General features: G+C 41.4%; 1 protein-coding gene across 1 annotated transcript in view; it reads right to left on the bottom strand.

Annotated features, from left to right (window-relative positions):
* The window catches only part of GPR39 (G protein-coupled receptor 39), a 61,755-nt gene extending 43,496 nt beyond the window's left edge, over nucleotides 1-18,259 (bottom strand). Inside the window, exon 1 of the mRNA XM_065750409.1 lies at nucleotides 17,392-18,259. Coding sequence (XP_065606481.1) covers nucleotides 17,392-18,259 — 868 coding nt within the window. The remainder of the gene's footprint in view (nucleotides 1-17,391) is intronic.
* Between the last annotated feature and the right edge of the window lie 235 nt (nucleotides 18,260-18,494).

Below are 18,494 nucleotides of genomic sequence, written 5' to 3'. Positions count from 1 at the left end.
ATGGTGTCATTGAGCCGGAACAACTTAAGGCAGGGGCTGGAGGAATGAAATTAAAACCCATTTACTTTCGATCTGGGGGAAGGAGTACAGAGAATGAGGGTGAGAGATTGCTACAACTGAGCACTGGAAAATTGCTGTTTTCTCTGAAACTCTGGTGGGGTAAAAGTAGTTTCATTCTGAGCATCCTAATTGCAAGCAGGTTAAATAATAAATAACTTTGGCCAGGCTATAAGCAAAGTATCAGGTCATGAGCAAGAAAATGTTGTCTTAAAGTGAAAAGCCCTAAGTCACTCTGCAAAAGAAAAGAGAAGGCAGCTGGACAGTAGGATAAAAACTTAAGAGTCATAAAAGCTTTCAGGTGAAGTCAGGATCCTGACTTATGAAAGGAATAAAAACCTTAGTATGCTGTGGATGAGCAATTTCACATATAGAAAATCTTCTTCTGCCTGGTGCTTTCTGTTATTAATAGTTCCTGTGTTTCAGATTATCTTCATCTGTAACAGTTAGCAAGTAATGTGGCTTTATGAAGCTGCCACCTCCTTCTCCAACTGGAGAATTAAAAAGCCTTGCTAGGCTAGGCTCCAAAACAAGAGAGCAGATGACATGAGCTCCTTCTCAATCAGACTATGCAGATTCAGTGCTTGTTTTAGGGCGACTGTCCTGTATGCTTGAGGAAGTCCACTAGAGCTGTAAAAAACCTATTATGGCTAGGATGCAGGAGGGAGCTATAGATTTTATGAACGTGACACATTACTGGCTTATGGGATTTTATAAGATACAAAGAGGAAGTTGTCTTCGAAGCATAAAGCGGTAGTCACTCGACAATCACTTCTGGTCTTATGGGCATTCAAGGGGAAAATACCCTCTGTCAAATTGCAGCCTATATAATCATATTTTCCACATACAAACTACCAAATTAAAGGCAGAAGAGAGACTTGGGAAAGAAGGTTTCAATGCAATTTCTTCACAGGCAGCTGTTGAGCCAGTTGAGGAGGAAGGGATTGAAGGTAGGGCAAAAACTTGACCAGTCTCCAAAAAACTAGTTAACTGCTCACATTGGGTCTCAAATTGAATGCCAGAAGTAAATGGAATGTATTCATCCCTCTTAGAGACTCTCTCCATTTGTTCATTGCTGACTGACCTATAGCAGGGATGCAGGTGGAGGGAATGGGAAAAAAAGGAAATGCTTCAGCTTCATTTCCTCACATGTTGGTAACACGGACTCAGAAAACCTGCACTATTACCATCAGATGTTGCTCCTCTGAAATGTCCAAAATACTTGGCTGTGCAGTCAGCATTACAGTGACACCCTATCACTCACACAGCTACTCCTGTGGAGTGATGTGTGCCTGAATTAAACTCTACAATTTCACAGCTCTTGTAATTTTTCTACACTCCATATAATTCTTTTGCACATGAAACTGCTGATTTATTAGAAATTCTAACCCCACATTCTACATGTTATAGGAAGTCTGCCATCCCAAATGCATACAGCACAGACACTTAATGTATCAGTGTGCCTGGATGCACAGAACTATGAACCAACAAGCCTGCAGGATTCTCCTTTTGTAACTCCAAGATTCAGACCAAAAAACCTCACCCAATAGAGCTGGGATCAGTCCATTTGGAAAGACAGTTATCCATCAATGAAAAATCAGAGATAGCAGTGAAGCCAACAAGTTGGACAATTGCAAAGACTCAAAGGAAAAAAACCTCCCAATATCTCCATTCTCAAATGAGAAGAAGAGAGAAGTGTTGAATGCAGAGAGCCCCCTTATTTAAGGGGCAGAAGTGAAGAGGGTTCAAACACAGATCACAGAGAGATGAGGTTTGTGAATGCTACCATAAAAAACCACAAACAAGCTGCACTCAGAGCCCCACTGCAAGTTAAAGCAGAGGTAGAAAGCTAACATCTAGCCTAATTTGCAAGGCCACAGAAGTTACTTTTCCTCTGTTCAGCTACTTGCTGGTGCAATAAACCACCTCATCTTTGCACACCAGCATCACCCAGGCCTGACAATTAAGGTCTCCAGAACGCTTCCTGCTGCTCAGATCTCTCTGCCCTGTACAGCTGACTGCAGTACATTTTCATCATGCTCATTCACAATGAGTATCTTGAAAAATGCAGCGCAGCGGGGCTCTTGATAGCAGCAAACTCTCCAAAGAGCAAGAACTGTTCTTAAAACAGATTCTTACATATGCAGCTTCAGAAAACGCAAAACAAAACAGAAACTGAACATGCAACACAGTTACTGTCATGTAAGTGAGAAATGACAAAGCATGTCACTGAAGTGCTTGTATGCATACAGATCAGTGCTGCCTGTCTATCAGGACAGCTACCCACTATCATGGCTTTCAGAAGAAGCTGGTGATTCTAAGTAGGCAGCATCCAGCTGCTTCGGGGCTGTTTGGGTTTCTTTTACAAAAAAAAAAAAAAAAGAAAAACTTTTTATAGCCATAAATATGTTACTCTCAGAATGACATTTTATTCATGAACTGACTGCACATCTGCAGAATGTGTAAGATTTCTTTTAAATTGTCTTTTTACAACTGGTCTGAGGATGAAGTTCAATTTCGTGATGAAGTTCACCAGTTGCAGAATTTCTGTCTGTTCCATAATACCCCTCAGATGTGGCTCAAGTGCTTTAGTGGAGAAATTTCCAGACTAGATTTTTTTTTTTATTTTTCCCCATCTTATTTCCACGTGGTGCACATCCCCCATGGGCACATAAACAGAACTTGCATGTATTAATGAGAGCTATGCATGCATTCCTGTGGGACCTAATACCAAAACCCTCCACTCTGTCACGGCACTCATCTTGACAGCTTATTTTGGCTAGAAGTGCCTACAGTTTGGTCCTTAAACCTCTGCTGTGGTTTAACCTGGCAGGTGGCAAAGCACCACACAGTCATTCACTTGCTCCTTCTCTTCCCAATGGGATAGGAACAACAGAAGAGAGTGAGAGATGAACTCCCACCTCTCCAAAACTCCTTCCACGTGATGTCAGATGGCACACTCTGGCCACTTTAAGTCAGCTGTCCTAATCCTGTCTCCTCCCAGCTCCCTGGGTTCTTTGCTGAGAAAGGCCTTGGCTCTGTACAACACTGCTCAGCAGGATCTGAAAACATTGGTGTGTTATCAACATAGTTTTTCTCCTAGAACCAAAAACACAGCATCATACCAAACACTGAAGAAAACAACTCAATTCCAGCTGGATCTCAGACAACCTCAGAGTTTTCACAGCAAAGTGATAGTTAATATAAAGTGCTGTTATTATGTTAAAAATAATACCGTGTTTAAGAATCATAGTGTTTCTTTTCCTCCTTGCATAAATGTTATGTGTCCTTACAGATGATTCCACTGTACAGCTCCTTGCCACCTCCAACACATCTGGCACCTGCTCCCTTCTTCACTTTCTCAGTGCCAAGGACGGATGAATGGAGAGAAGGGAAGATGAAGTTTTAGCAAAGACCTAGATGGAGTAACTTATCCTACCTGGCACAGCTAGAAACGCCAGAGAACCCATGGCAGCCTTGGGCAGCAAGCAGAGAACAAGCTGTCATTAGGCTAACATAACAGAAAGGGCTGACATGTGGGAGTGACTTTATGGTGATCTGCTAGAAAATAACTCTTGATCCACACGGTGTAAAGATAAAGGACAGCAGATTCACCTGTTATGGATTTCATATGAAGAACTGTTTTGTTTTGCTAAAGCTATCAATATCTAATTTAATTATGCTGAATATTGAATTCTACTTGTGTAACCCCAGATTGTCAATATATTATTTCATTCCTAAGCATTTCGGGTCCTTTCCTTCAAGACGATTCATCACAGTTCATTGAATTTCAATGCACTGCCCAATTTTTCTTCTTTGCTTGTATACCAAAATTACTTATTGTAAAATGCTTATTTTAAAACAGTGATGATGACAAATATATAGCCCCAATGTGATTTCAAGGATACACTTAATAAAAAAAACCCTCAGTAATAAATAAGTTCTGTGTTCATGGGATAGGAAGCAGAATAATTACTCAACTGCTTTAAATAAATTGTGGTACCTAATGTTAATCAGGTTTAGTAACCTCAAAAAAAAAAAAAAGGAAGTGAATGTACATCATTTATATTCATTAACTACGCAGGTTTTCTATTTTAGGAATGTAAAAGGGTTATCAGGAGATTCTTTTTTTATTATTTCATCTACAGAACATCAATCCTTGGATCAAAAGCATGATGTTTGACTTTAAACATTTTTTCATGTCTCTAAATTTTCTCCTCAAAAACATACTGAGCAGAAATAATCTGAACTACTGCTATATAAAATAATAGGAATATTAAATAAAGAACGCTTAAACCTTGGGAACACTGACTTTCTCCATGTTGCTTCAAAGGATAAAGGACTTGAAAACAGTGATGTAAAGGTCATTTCCTGACCTGAAATGACTTGAAAGTCAGAGTCAGGGACTTGTCAATGAGGTTTTTGATACTGAAAGTCTGAAAAGCTCCTGGGTCCTTCTGAATTCAGTCACTGATCTCCAACACACCCTGACAAACACAAAATTTGCCTCCCTCTCTAAGACCTTGGGCTTCTCCTGAATGAGGCCTTTCCAAAACATGGCTCAAGCTGGGAGGTCAGTCCTCTTCAGCCAAACCTCCTAAAGATTAAAAGAATCCAACCAATAAACAAAACAAAAGAAACTTAAAAAAAAAAAAAAGAAAGAAAGAAAGAAACCTTCAAAAGTTTGAGATACATGAAGACAAACTCATTGTTCCAGTCTCTATTATTTTGGGCTTCCAAAATGTGTTGTACCTCCTGAGCGTGAGGAAGCTGCCTGAAACCTGATGGATCCAATACTTGAAAATAAGTGGAAGGTAAGGGGAAGACAAAGACATGTTATAAAGGGCCTTTACAAAGGAAATTCTGTATACGTGTAGACCATTTTGACACTCCTTGCTGTCAGAAAGCCCCACTTTTTGGTGTCACACAAATCCACAGAAACAGAGCACCTCCTGATCTACTGCTTCTCTGATCAGAGCTGAAAACCCCTGTGTATCAGCCCCTGTGTGCTCAGCAGCACAGGAACCCAGAGGCTTGAAGGGGCACTGCAGTTTTAACTAAACAAAACAGCCAAGTCAGGCTGATCAAATCCTCTCAGGACCCAAAGCATTGAGCTCTTACACTTGCTCATGAAAGGAAGCTGACATCTGAGGTAGGAATTGTAACACAGCAGTGAGCTCAGTGCTTCCTACCCAGTTCGCATCCCATCAGCAGACATTTCAGCGGTCCAGTACCAAAATGCATATTCATTTAATGAAGGGCTCACTAATTACCATCAACTACAGAGTAAAATCATCCTTTGATACAAAAGGGAAACCCAGGGCATTCTGGCTTTTCTTGGGCCATTCAATACAGCTGATTTTCTACTCTTCCACATGCCAGGCTGACAAGAAGGACAGGCAGAAAGGACCCTATAAACTCACTGGTAATGCAAAGAAAGTCCTCCACAATTAATAATCTGTGTTCAAAGACTATGAGAAGTAGAAAGCTAAGCACTCCAAATTATCAAGAAAAATACACTTTTCCTCTATTTCTTTTTTAAATACAGCTCTGTATTAGAATGTAGCAGAGCATTCTGATTTCACTGAAAGAACTGGTAAACATTTCGGGGAAGCACACTAGATGAAGGATCAGGCTATCAGTTTCAACTAAGACAACTGAAGTGCAAACTGATGTATCTGAAAGACAGGAAAAAAAACCACGGATCTCTGCTACCAAGAGAGTGAACCAGAAAGTAGCACACAAATTGTATGTGGACAATTCAGTAGTAAAGAGAGGAAACTCACTTAAGCCCTTCTGTGAATAGGAGCCCCAGCCATGGTCTCCTACTGTATAGGATGCAGAACTACATCCTAAGACTACTTCAGAGCAACATCAGACCTAAGTGGAATTGTTTTAATTCTCCTCAGTGTCTATCAAATGGTAGCAATGCAGTGAAGTTCTCCCACACCCAGCAGGTCCCCACAGGGAGTAAGAGACAGCTGTCAGCTCCAGGAGAGGATCATCTGTACCTGATTTCCACTTTACCAGAAGACGCCATGCTCTGTGGAACCTGCAAGAGCCTGTTGTGGCTTTTTGGCTCTGTCCATGTGCAACAGAAAAGCTGCCTTCCTCCTCACATCTTAACTGATTTAGGAGCAATTTTTCACCTTGATTGTTAAGGGCTAAAACTAAAATAAATGTAATCAATGACAGCACTCGAGGTCCAGGTGGAAATTTTATAAACAGCTTCCAGGGTCAGGTGTGCAGTGAAAATAGATCCCTGATGACAACAGGCAGAGCTACTTTGAGCATAGCAGAGCTGACAGCTACATTTGCAGGACAACTGCATCATGTACATTTTGAGTGTGTCATAGGAACAGGAACTCATTTGGCTGATTCTTGGCACACATAAGTGTTAACCTTACATTTCATGGCAGAAGTTAACCCAAATAAGGTCCACGCTATTCAGTCTGAAGGGAAAATAAATCAATTCTGGTTCCCACGGGCAGGATTTCACCACTTGATTAGAGAATGAAATGAATCTTTAAAGTATACTTACAGGAAAGGTATTTGCCATTTGCATGAGAGATGGGAATGGCTGCATCCCAAGTTAATGAAAATCAAGTCTTCTGTGCCTGTTTGAGGATTTCATCTATTTGAATTATGCAAATATCAAATATAACTTCATTGTATAAAACTTCAAAATGAGAATGCTATCCATACATCCAGCGAGGACAAAATAATATCCTGACTCCCCAAGCTTAACAGTGATTGAAAGCCAACAAGAGGTTATGATTTGGTCCTACTGCACTGTGTTCATGCCTTGACAGTCAATTTAGAGGACATTCTTGCCTGTCAGTAAATAAACATTAAGTCATTTTAAATTGCACTTCCATTTGATAAGGTTAAAGTAATTCTCTCTTGCAGAAAGGCACTCAGAAGCAGGTTTCTGAATGCTAGTCTATAGACACGCAGCAACTAATGCCCATGTCTACTGTGGAAGAGAGTATCAAGGCAGACTGGTATAGTGACTCTGTAGTAGCAAGGAGAGGAACAATACAGATGATAGCTTGCCCTTAGCTCAGAGACTCAAAAAATGCAGGAAATCAATCCTTCATTTATAGACAGGGATCTGTGTATGCAGCAAGTTACATGGTCCCAGGCCAGATTTCTGAAAAGTCTTCTTTTACCAGCAGGTATTTGCTAAGACAACATTCACACTGTGTAAGCTTGCTGGACACTCTTTGCAAGTTCAGCACCTTCCTACAAGTATCACTCAGCAAAGACTGATAAATAGAACATCTTCCTTCCCACCCAGTAAGGCTTGGACTTCAGGACTAGGGACATGCCTCCACTCCTGGAATGGGCATCCCAATCACAGACCTGCAGAAATCATCATGTTCTCCACCCCAGAAACCACACTAACTTGGTCCAGCTCTGCACTTGGAAGGTTGTCCCTGAACGTGCCCTTCTCATGATTAGAAATTTTCTCAGTTCTGTCTGTACTCTTTCATGGCCCCTATAGACCTATTAGTTCTTGTGCCAATGCCATCATTTAGATCAATGCAGAGAACATGGTAATATTTTGTAATATCAGAGCATTTGTACTCCAGGACAGTGTTTCCTACATTGTCAATATGCTCTTTGTAATAGAAAATAATTCATTTAAATGTTGGCTTGGACCGAAAGACAAACAGAAAAGGGACATTTGAATTTCAAGATGCTATCAGAAAGCTTTTTAGAAGTCAGCAGGCATGCCTATGAGCAAGGAATTGGAAAAGCAAGGGGAATCACAACCAGGAAAGTATCTATCTCTAGATACCAACTTCTAACAAGGATCTCCCATGGCTGCTTCCAAGTACAGGACACAGGGAACAAGAAAAACACTGAAAGAGAAATGAAGTACACAATCACACATCTCCTGAGGGACAGAGAGATGAGGACTCACCTGGCTTTGCTCAGAAACCACTCTGACTGAAGGGTGACAGTCCCTCATACTCACCAGATGAACTGATAGCAATTTCAGAAAACATCTCTTCTAGCTTTTCTATCTCTGGTTATTCTTTTTATAGTCCAAATTAGCAAATCCATACTCAACATAGATTTAAAGCTCTATACATTCAAAGTTAATCAGGGGTACTATGACTTTCAGCCAGTCTCTAAGCTGAAGGAAAAAGATTCATGCATGCTGGAGGGAAGGTCCCAGGCTACACAACTGAAAAAAACAGCAACTGCAAACTCACTGACATAAGGTCTAACTTCAATAGGTTGGGGAGCCCTGGGCTATTTCTGAAGATGCACAGCAAGGCTTTAAGCTTCACTCACTGTACAATGAGATCAGATTGATTGCAGCCAGTCACTCCACATACAGCTGTTATTGGATCGGTTCCGCAAGATTTTCAAGCAGAGTACAAACCAGATTTTCCTCTTTCTCAGTACTCGCTGCCCCAACGTGCTTACATATGACTCAAAGTTAGACATATTCATAGTTTTGCTACATTAAACAAGAAAACCTAATTTTAGTTTTCATTAAAGGTTCGTCTCCCCATTCCCCAATCATCCTAGCAGCCCTTTTCTCTTAAATAAATGTGGATGTTAGATATCACATTTTTACAGAAGTTTAAACAAGGATACATTTTAAGCCTTTATACTTCAGCAGTGAAGTTATTCCCCTAAAATCAATGACCAAGTTTTCAAAGGTATGTGTGTACCTGCAAATACCAATAGATGCTTTTACAAATCTAGGCAGGAGTTGATGCCATCATTACTACCACTAGAACTTAGATATTTAGACTTTGAGACAAAAAAGATTACTCAAACACCCCCTTTTGAACATCTCTGACACAACCCAATCCAGATAGACCTGTGTTGCTTTAAACATATCTTTCTGATCACTCAAATAAGCTCATGACAGAACGTCAGAAGGCGTTTAGCAGTATTTCACTATCTGAAGGGCAAAGGCAAACAATTCAATTTGAACAGCACTCTTTCTTTTGCCTTTGTCCTTCACCATACCACAATAGCTCTTATCTGTTGGGTAAAATCGTGGCACGGTAAAGTTGTACATACAGCAAAGACTGTTTGGGTCTCCTCATACATTACTGCAAAGGGAATGCAAGCTTTTGTTACCATGAAAGTTTAAATTCTGATCGTTGCACAGCAGCTTCAAGAGCTTTTATTCTCTAGCTAACCTAAAGCATTCCCTTGAGATTCAGTTCTTGAACGTCTTCATTCTTAATGCCTTTAAGGGACAAATTTAAGTTCAGCTTTCTTTTCAAGATCAGGGAGCCCAACAGTTTTCTTTACTGCAAAGGCAGAATGTGAGGCATGAGAAGAAAAAATTCCACAAATAGTGAAGCCTGTCGAACACATTTTGAACTCTCACCCCAAACTAAAAAAATATATATATATACATACACACACCCAAGAATGTATAAAGTTTTTTAAAAGACTTTATGACTGGGGGAGGTGGTGTAGGAAAAATGACCTGTCAGGGAGAGCACATTAACTGACATCTTTTTGTTCCACCATCTTAAAAAGTGCACGTTCCTCTTGTCTGTGTGAAGGCAGACCCTGATTACTTGCCCGTTTTGCCATATACAAAAAAATTCCAAGCAGATGTATTAGGACAGACCTAGCACTCATCGCTTCATGACAATCCCACACAGACAACTGCAAGAGAAGGAACAAGCACAGAGGGATTTTCCTGTGCTATTCACATCAAGTTTCTGGCACTCAGCAACAAGAGGACTTTCCAAAGTAGAGATTGTATCTGTATCTTGACAGCAGTATCTTTTAAGGTTTTATTTCATCCCCTTTGGAGCCCGCTTCTTTCACATTTTGTTTCCACAACAGTAAGTTCCACAATTCAAATTTTACACTTCATGGAAAAATCAAAAACTCTGTAGATTTTTCTAGGAAGGAGCAACCCGGACAGTCCCCTGATGTTCCTTCAAATCAAAATCACCCTCAGCAGCACCCTGCTAGCTATGAAAAATAAAATAGAAGAACAGAAAGTCATTTATGCTGAGTGAGGACTAATACAGATAGCTAAGCAATACTGTCTTTTCTACTACACCTCTGTGCCTGGGGTTCTTTACACATGAGTATAGTTGAGTTTCCTGGTAATAATTATGTATGTGCACCTGTCTGCGCAAGGATGTCAAGTGCTTTCTGAGTGCCAACAGAACCCTCTCCCTCTGTATGTTTTCCTAAGCATAGAGCTGCTTTCAGAGAGACCCTCAACTCTAACACCATAAGCCATAATTTCAATTTAAATATCTTCTTAAAAAAAAAGTCATAAAAATAAACAGGGCAAATGCTTTTAAGAAAATTAAATGTAACAAGCTGTGCTTGGAAACAACTTAAGGAGAAGTAAGGGAAAATTAGCTCATAACAATACTAGACCTGTTTTTCAGTTTCACCTTTTCACTCTAAGTTAGTATCTATATGATTAAGAGGATCTCAGCAAACTCATTTAATCCAAAATGGTTTGACCTTGATATTACTCAGGAATCTGCAACAGGGATCAGAGGCTAACTGCTTCCTCGCTTAAGTGTAAGGCTGACATCTAGCAGCACAAACATGCTTACAATGCCCCGAGGAAAGGCTAAGAAGATGCTACACGTTGTGCCAAACATCAGCTGAAGTCTTAACTGTTTATTTTCCCTGGAAATTCCTTCTCACCAAGTGTTTTTTGTGTGTGTATGTTCTCTGTCGCTGTTATTTGGGATTTTCTTAATTATTTTTTTTAAACTCTGCTCCCCATGCAGTAATATTACAGGCTTAGCTACTCACTTGTAACAACGAAAGTGACAAAAATAATCTTTAAAATCTTTAACCTGTTGGTTGGCAGTTCATCTGTTCTCAGCTTTCTAGCACAAATTTTGCCTTTAGGAAATCAAGAAGTTATTGAGGATAAAATTGAAAAGCTTCCTATTACTAATCAGCACCCAGATATTAAGGCTCTCTTCCATTAAAATTCAAAGGCTGACAATCATTGTTTAAAGATAATGGTCTTAACATCCAGTAGGAAAACAAAAGATTTTGTTTTGCGAATGTAATATAATTGGAATATGAAACAACAGAGGAATAGATAATGCATTTCATTTTCACAGGTGAAGACTCCAATAAATCATTTGTGAACTTGCCACAAATGAGTCCTATTTAATAAACAGGGAATTTTGTGTTTGAGTTGGCATCTGGCTCAGAAGAGACACAAAGTGGAAAATTAATGCTTAAGACAAGTTTCTTGACCAAAGAATAAGGCAGTAGACAAAAACTGGTGGGATGTGGATTCCCAATGCACAGGTGCTGATTTTTAGCTAAGGCCGACGTACCACCTCGTATCTGGAGCAAGATCTGCATTTCTCCACTTTTACAGAAAAATCTTCCTGTCTTTTTATTCATTCTTTGGAGAACAGGACAGTTCCCAAGGTCTCTACTTGTGAGTAAACATCCCTGAGAGGCTTTGCTATGACCCAGAGTGGGTTTTTCAGAAGCCAAGAAGACAACCAGAACTCAGCTCCCCAAATACAGAAATCCCCACAACCACCTTCGATCTCCTGCTGTATACCTGGGGTACCAGGAAACACAAGCACCACAAAGAACGGGGAGAAGACACACAGTTTATGAAGGAGAGAGAAGAGAGATAATAAGAGAGAAAACAATAAACTGAGTTTAGGGCCAAGCAACAGTCTTTGATGAGGTTAATACCTTTAAAGACTTTGGGCAGAGGCAAATGCAGAGAAAACTCAGCTGTCCACTTAGCCCCCGGACAACACAGATGGCAGAGCATAAAGATGCTCATGCTGTGAGTGTGGCAGGATGAGCTGGGCTGAAGCAGGACTCCAACGTGTACAGCTCACTGTCAGACCAGGTGAAATACCCGCTTCCTTGCGGGCATCAGCAGAAAGACAGAAGTATGGCTGTGATTTTCACTAAGCACCAAAAAAGCATTCATTGCCCTCACAGGCTTCCCACTGACAGAAGCAAAGACAGTAGCTGCATGCCCACAGAGACTGTGAGGATATCACACACAGAGAATTATGTGGATTACACTAGTGATGAACTTGATTCTCTGAGTACAATGTTTTCAGGTTTGGTTGTTTTTAAAGCTGCAGACTTCACTTTGAAGCAATTTTTAAGTACTCTACAGCGAAGTGTAATCACATATTGATTTTTCCATTAAAACTACAAAAGTCTTAAATACCCTGGGGGTTCTGGCCTCAATTAGTCCCTATTCTTACATCCCTTCTCTTTCTGTTACATTTTGCCATCCCTCAGCATAAGAGGAAAGGAAGACTGTCTATTTAAGTCAGAAGCACAAAAGTACTTCTAGTACATGCATCCAGACAAAAGCAGCAGTACATAAATTGCTTTATCTACAATGGAGAGGAAAATTATGCTGGTTTCTTCATTTTTAAATTAGTGTGGGAAAATTGAAAATATCCAAATATCTTGACTGGAAATTTGCCTCGAGTGTATTTTACTGTGGCTACGTTTTGTGTTTTGATGTGCTTTTTTTGATTCTTTAAATCAATGGAAATCCCACAGCTCCTCAGGGTAGGTGGTACCTAATTGCCCCAAGAAGCTGTTATCCCTAAACGCAGTCATTCCATTGTCGTCTGTTGAATTGCTAAGCTTTGGTTTTGTGCTACCAGTGTAAGCTAGCATCGATTCGTTTTGCTGTTGACGTTGGGTTAATACTTTTGCAGAAAAGAGAAATGCTAATTTTCCTGAACACCACTAAGAAAATCCGTTGCTTTGATCTGTTTTCCAGAAAGCAAAAACCTTGCTAGCAACAGAGGGTGGGCATCTCATTCAGCTGAATGGCCAGAGCCCAGTCCATCAGCCCTACGGCTTCATGTTGCCTGCCCTGTCCCCACTCCATTTCAGAGCATGCAGCCCCCTGCTTGTCTTGTGTATTTTGAAACCCTGCTCAGGGGAGTATACGGATGAAGGCGCCACATAAAACACCGAGATGAAAATCATATACAGCCTACAATGTATTTATCTTCAGGAACCCCTCCAACAAAGCCTCTGAAGAAAGGCAGCTGAGTGGAATGACTGAGGAAATGAACCAAGAGGAGTCAATGAAGCCGAGTTTAAAGAACATGGGCTGGAGCAGTGTTCTTCTGGAATCTAATCAATTTGGTTATTCTTCCAATTTTGTTCCATCCCCAAGTTTTACCGTTCTCAGTAAGGAAAGAAAAAAAAAAAAAAACAGACAATTTCCATCTTATGAAGAAGCATCTAATTTTCCTGTTCCAGAAGTCCCACCACTGTCAAGTTATTCTGTGACAACCATGTATTTTTTGCAGAGTATTTGAAGTAATTTGTCCTCCTGAAAATCCAAATGCCAAGTGCCTTGCAAAATACATTTCCATAGCGATCTTCAGAAAGGCTATTTCTACACATAATACCTTTATTCTAAGCAAAACATTAATCTGCCAGCACTAGAACATGGGAGAAAATGTTGCTCCAGCTAAATTTCTGACTCGAAGTTTAATCTAGCTTTAGCTTTTGGGCAGGTTCAGCTGTGGTCTTCTGTTAAGGAGCTCTAGCTGAGCTCTGCTGACTGCACCTACTGCAACCATTTCATAGCAGTTAGACGACTTTGGTACTTCTCTCTCCTGAAAGAAGCTCAAGATGGACAGATGTCTGTCTTCATAGCCCGGAGACAGAAAAGCACTGCTCAGATGCTGGCTGGCAAGTGGCAAAGTACCCACAGCACCGAGCAGCTCATGTAGTAGAACCCCTCTGCTGTGTTAGCACAGAAGAACATTGATCCAAAGGCAAACCAGAAGCATATACAAAGGAAAGCAGTGGCTATAACACTAAAGGATTTCTCTATTTCAGCTTATTTACTGTAGTAGGCCTGAAGCTGCTTCGTACAATATAACTTAGGCCTTCAGCAGAAGCACAAAACTAAAGCTGGCAAAAGAGACAGCACAGAAGCTTTGGAAGCAATAAAATTTTCATTTGAGAAAGTCAAAACTTGCTTCATCACAAGAGCACAAGTCCAGGTCAGTCAGATCTAGACTAACGACAATTTGCTGTCTTGTGAAGGCTTTGTCATGGGGAGCAGGTTGGGAAGGAATTAGGTGACACCAGTGCCAGCAGACAGTGTTGGCACAGAGCAGCTGGTGCCTAGGCAAACACTGCTGGCAGGGGGCACGGAGGCTTGTCTTGTCTCATCCCATCCCATCCCATCCCATCCCACTCCCCAGTAAGCAGCCACCTGACAATGACTCTTCAAGAGTTTTAACTTGTACTGTTTCAGCTAAGGAAGAGCATTCTTTTACTAACACTTATGCATGAGGCATGAGCTGACCCACCACAAGCAGTGGGGTTTTGCCACCTCACTCAGAAGATGAGTAAATAAATCACAGGCACAGGAAGCATGCCACCAAAAGCATGAAATGCCTAATTTCAGGAGCAGGAATATTATGCAGAGACTTACACATGCTATTGTATCTACCGTATATTACTGCCAAGAGCCACAATGAGAAAGAAGCTGGAAACAATAGCACTGCACAGCCTAATTTATAAAAACAAAAATGATTTTCTACACAACAGTGGGACAATTTTGCATTCCTCCAGTGGGCTGAATCTACCAAAATTTGAGCTGAACTGCCTGTGAGTACTTCCTCTACAACAATGGATGCAAAATTCTTGCACCAATTCCTCATCTTCACCACGAGCTTTAAGCCCAAGGATGTGTTCTTCACAGGGCCTTCCCCAGGTGAGCACAGCCTGCCCATCACCTTATTCCACCCCCTTCTTGGCCCCTTGTCACCCTCCTCCACCACAGCAGTGTCAGCCCATCTGCAGCTCATCCCTCAAGCCTTAGTCCTATCCATGGCAAACAAGTCTTTCAACATTTACAATTCATTTTCATGATTCTTTCAAAGTGCTGCACAGTAATGTGACACTAAAAAAGCACCAGTTCCATCTCCTGTCTCTTTCTGCTTGGCTTTTTCTCATCGTCAGGAGATTTATGAATTTAATCTCTGTTTTGCTAAACTTACCACTTTTAACAACTAGAAAATGCTAAATTGTTTTTATTGCTGTTAGATGTTCAAAGACATCTCGCTCTATGCTGTCATTTACATTTCACATTAAAAGTGAAATACGCTGTAAATGAGCAAATATTTGTTTTAATTTGACCCATCTGTTAAACGAAAAACAAAGAGGACTTCTAGATCACTATATTTAAATTCAGCGATTTGTAAACAATTTATATGTTCATTTATTCCGGGTTAAAACTGCCCTAAAGCATCACTCTTATGAAATCTCCAAATTAAATTGCTTTGCATTGTTCTCAGAGATGCAGGCTACAGTTTCTTGCTCTTCAGTTTATTAATTTATTTCCCAACAGAAGTTAATTAGCAAGACTCATATTAAGAGCCATTTGAAAGATGCCTGAAATAGTTTCAGGGAATTTGCAGAAGTACCTTCTAGTCCCAAAAAGCTGAGAAAGCATCAAATATTGGTGGCCAATTCTCTTGAGACAGAGGACGAAGTTGTTGCTTTCATTTAGCTTCTTAACACTTCTGCAAGCAGCAATGGGTCTGCTCCATTCCACAACTGGACCATCACCAAGCAAGAACAACAACCAAGGAGGGGAAGAAAAGCCACCTTCACCTCTCAGCCTGGCCAGAACTTCCAGAGAGCTGGGATTTTAGAGTGGGCTTTGATGTAGCTGTGGATGGTAACTTACAAGAGGAGCCATATTAACAGAATTTTAAGGATCCCACAGCAGCACTTAACTTAAAGAGCAAAGCCTTTCTCTCTTTTTCATCTGTGCAACATGCTGCAACATTTTTCTGCAGCTGTTAACCTTCTACCCCAGCAGTCATTACTTTCAGTGGAGTAAGGATATCAAGAGCTCTTTCAATCACCCTGACATGGACTGTCTTGTACCTGAGCCACAAACACCTGGCACAAGGAGACAACTGCATCTCTAAGTGAACCCTCGGCATGAGGAAGAGCTCTATGCAGCCTTAAGTGTCACATCTCCCAGGCAGACAACAGCAGGACAAGGAAGAATGGCTTTAAACTAAAAGATGGGAGATTTAAATAGATATTAGGAGTACTCAGAGTGCGATGAGACTGTGAAACAAGCTGCCTAAAGAAGTTATGGATGCCCCACTCCTGCAGGTGTTCAAGGTCAGGCTGGATCTAGTGCATGGCATCCCTGTCCTTCCAGGATGGGGGGAAGGAAGTAGCAGGTATTTAAGATCACTTCCAACCCAAGCCATTCCATGATCTGCTATATGAAGCCCTCATCGCACTCTGTGCCAGCACAGCTCCATCCTTTCTCCACACCCTCAAGTCACCAGCCCCATCTGTCAAAAAAAACCAAAACACTAATAAAAAAGCTAATCTACACAATGCTCTAAAAGTGGGCTGGACAAGAGTTTTAGCTCCCTCTCTAAACATCAAGCAGAGTGCCAAAAAGTGGTACAGAAATCCTAGGTCTGCTGTGCATTTATACACAAGATGATTCATTTATTATATCCAGTATCATATTGAGCAACTCAACAAAACAAGAACTAGCTGTAATTCAGTCAAGACATGATTAAGGGTGCCTCTAAGAGCATCAACAAACATGGAGACTGCATGGATCACAGCCCAGAAAGATTCCAAGTTGGTGAAATGACAGCTTGATTAGTTTTTGTCTGACAAATGCAGCAAGAGAGATCAGAATCAAACATAACTCCAAGGTTATAGGTCTCCAAATAAAACCAGGAAAAAAGAGGGTAACAGCTATTTGCAAGACCAAATCAGCTCTCCAGCCCAGCTTTCTTAATGTTCAGACACAACTCAGTCACAGCAGTCCCAGGTAAATAAATGCCCTACTGAGAGCAGTCTGAGTTAGTAGGTAATTGCTTTCAGAGTGGGACAAACTCTGGATCTTGCACGTCAGTCCTCCCTCTTATCAAGAGTCTTACTAAATATGCACGTATTTGTAATTTAATGGGAGGACATGCAAATAGAGCTGCTTTATATCCTGGCAACTGTGCCTACTGCTACCCCACAGGTCAAGCATCAATACTGTTACTGCTACTGCATCACATAGGTATGCATTATAATCAGGCAACGTAACTATTAGACAGTAAGTGGATTTTTCCTTCCGTGTTCCCTTCCACCTCTTCCACTAACAGAAAGAGTCAAAAACACACATGGAAATCAGGTTTCTTAAAATAAACCATTGCTAACAATAGTATTCCTTTCCCCTTTGAACCACAGACCCATCAAGTGGAAAAATCTGGTAAGATAGAGGCTTCTGGGTCTACTTTGGGAAGAGAGCAGGGGTGAGGAGCAAGAGCAGGACAGGGTTCTTACCCAGGAATAAAATGATCTGTCTTCTGGAGCTCTTGCCCTCTGAGCTCTCGCTTTTCCTTAGGTACTGCTCCTGTTGTCCTGGCTCACCCTTCACCGCCACAGTTCCTTTCTTGTGGATCATCAGAGTTTTCATCATGCTGCGGCACATGAAGGCAACGGACCCCAGCACTATGATGTACACAGCAAAGGCACTGAAGATGCTGGCCTGGAAGACAGACCACTTGGAGGAGAGGCTGGTACAGATGGTCATGTTTTGCTTCAGTTCGGGAAGGTGGTGTCTGGCAGTTGCCTTGGCACAAGCAGTCACACTTTGATAGTTCTCAACGATTTCCAGTGGATACTCTGTGCCCATGGCAAAGAGCAGGGGCAAAGCCACAATGACAGATGTCCCCCAGACAAAAGCGATGAGGATCTTCACTTTACGGGGTCCAGAGACTGCCTTGAACTTGAAGGGGTGGCAGATAGCCACATACCTCTCAAAACTAAGGGTGGCCACATGCAGCACAGTTGCATAACTGCAGGCTTCAAAGAGGAAATAGTAGAGCTTGCAAGCCACATTGCCATTTGGAGTGGAAAACGGTTTCCAGATGGCACTGAAGAACTCCACTGGCATGCCCAGTAGGATGACCAAGAGATCAGAGCAGGCCAGGCTCACCATGTGGTCTGTGACCTCCTTCTGCAGGTAGCCTTTCTTCTGCAGGATCCTGGTAGTCCTGATGGTGATGCTGTTGCCCAAGATGCCCGCCACAAAGATGCAGAAGTCGACTGAGGCCAAAGTGATCTTGATCCAAGGAGACACCTCAAACTCAGGGATGTGGCTGTGGTCAATGAGATGAGAACAGTCTTCAGAGGATGCCTGTTCAGCCATCAGCAACCTCTAGGAGGAGGAGAAGGGAGGAAAAGCCTCTCTGACGTTTGGTATCACAGCTAATCGATCTTCTCTCACCTCGCCCCCTTCACAAACACACACAAGTCTGAGCAGTCGGGTAGGATGAAATTGTCTCAACTAGACACACCTGTGGGTTTTGTTAGCAACAACTGCTGAGTCAATAATCCAAATGGGAAAGAAAGTATCTCAGTTCTTACCAATCTTTACAGCAAAC

The sequence above is a fragment of the Cyrtonyx montezumae genome, unplaced genomic scaffold (assembly GCF_038088225.1).
Source record: "Cyrtonyx montezumae isolate F1298 unplaced genomic scaffold, pur_monq_1.0 scaffold_7, whole genome shotgun sequence".
Classification (NCBI taxonomy): Eukaryota; Metazoa; Chordata; class Aves; order Galliformes; family Odontophoridae; genus Cyrtonyx; species Cyrtonyx montezumae.
The sequence above is the reverse complement of the archived record's forward strand: the minus strand, read 5'-3'. Positions and strand labels throughout refer to the sequence as shown.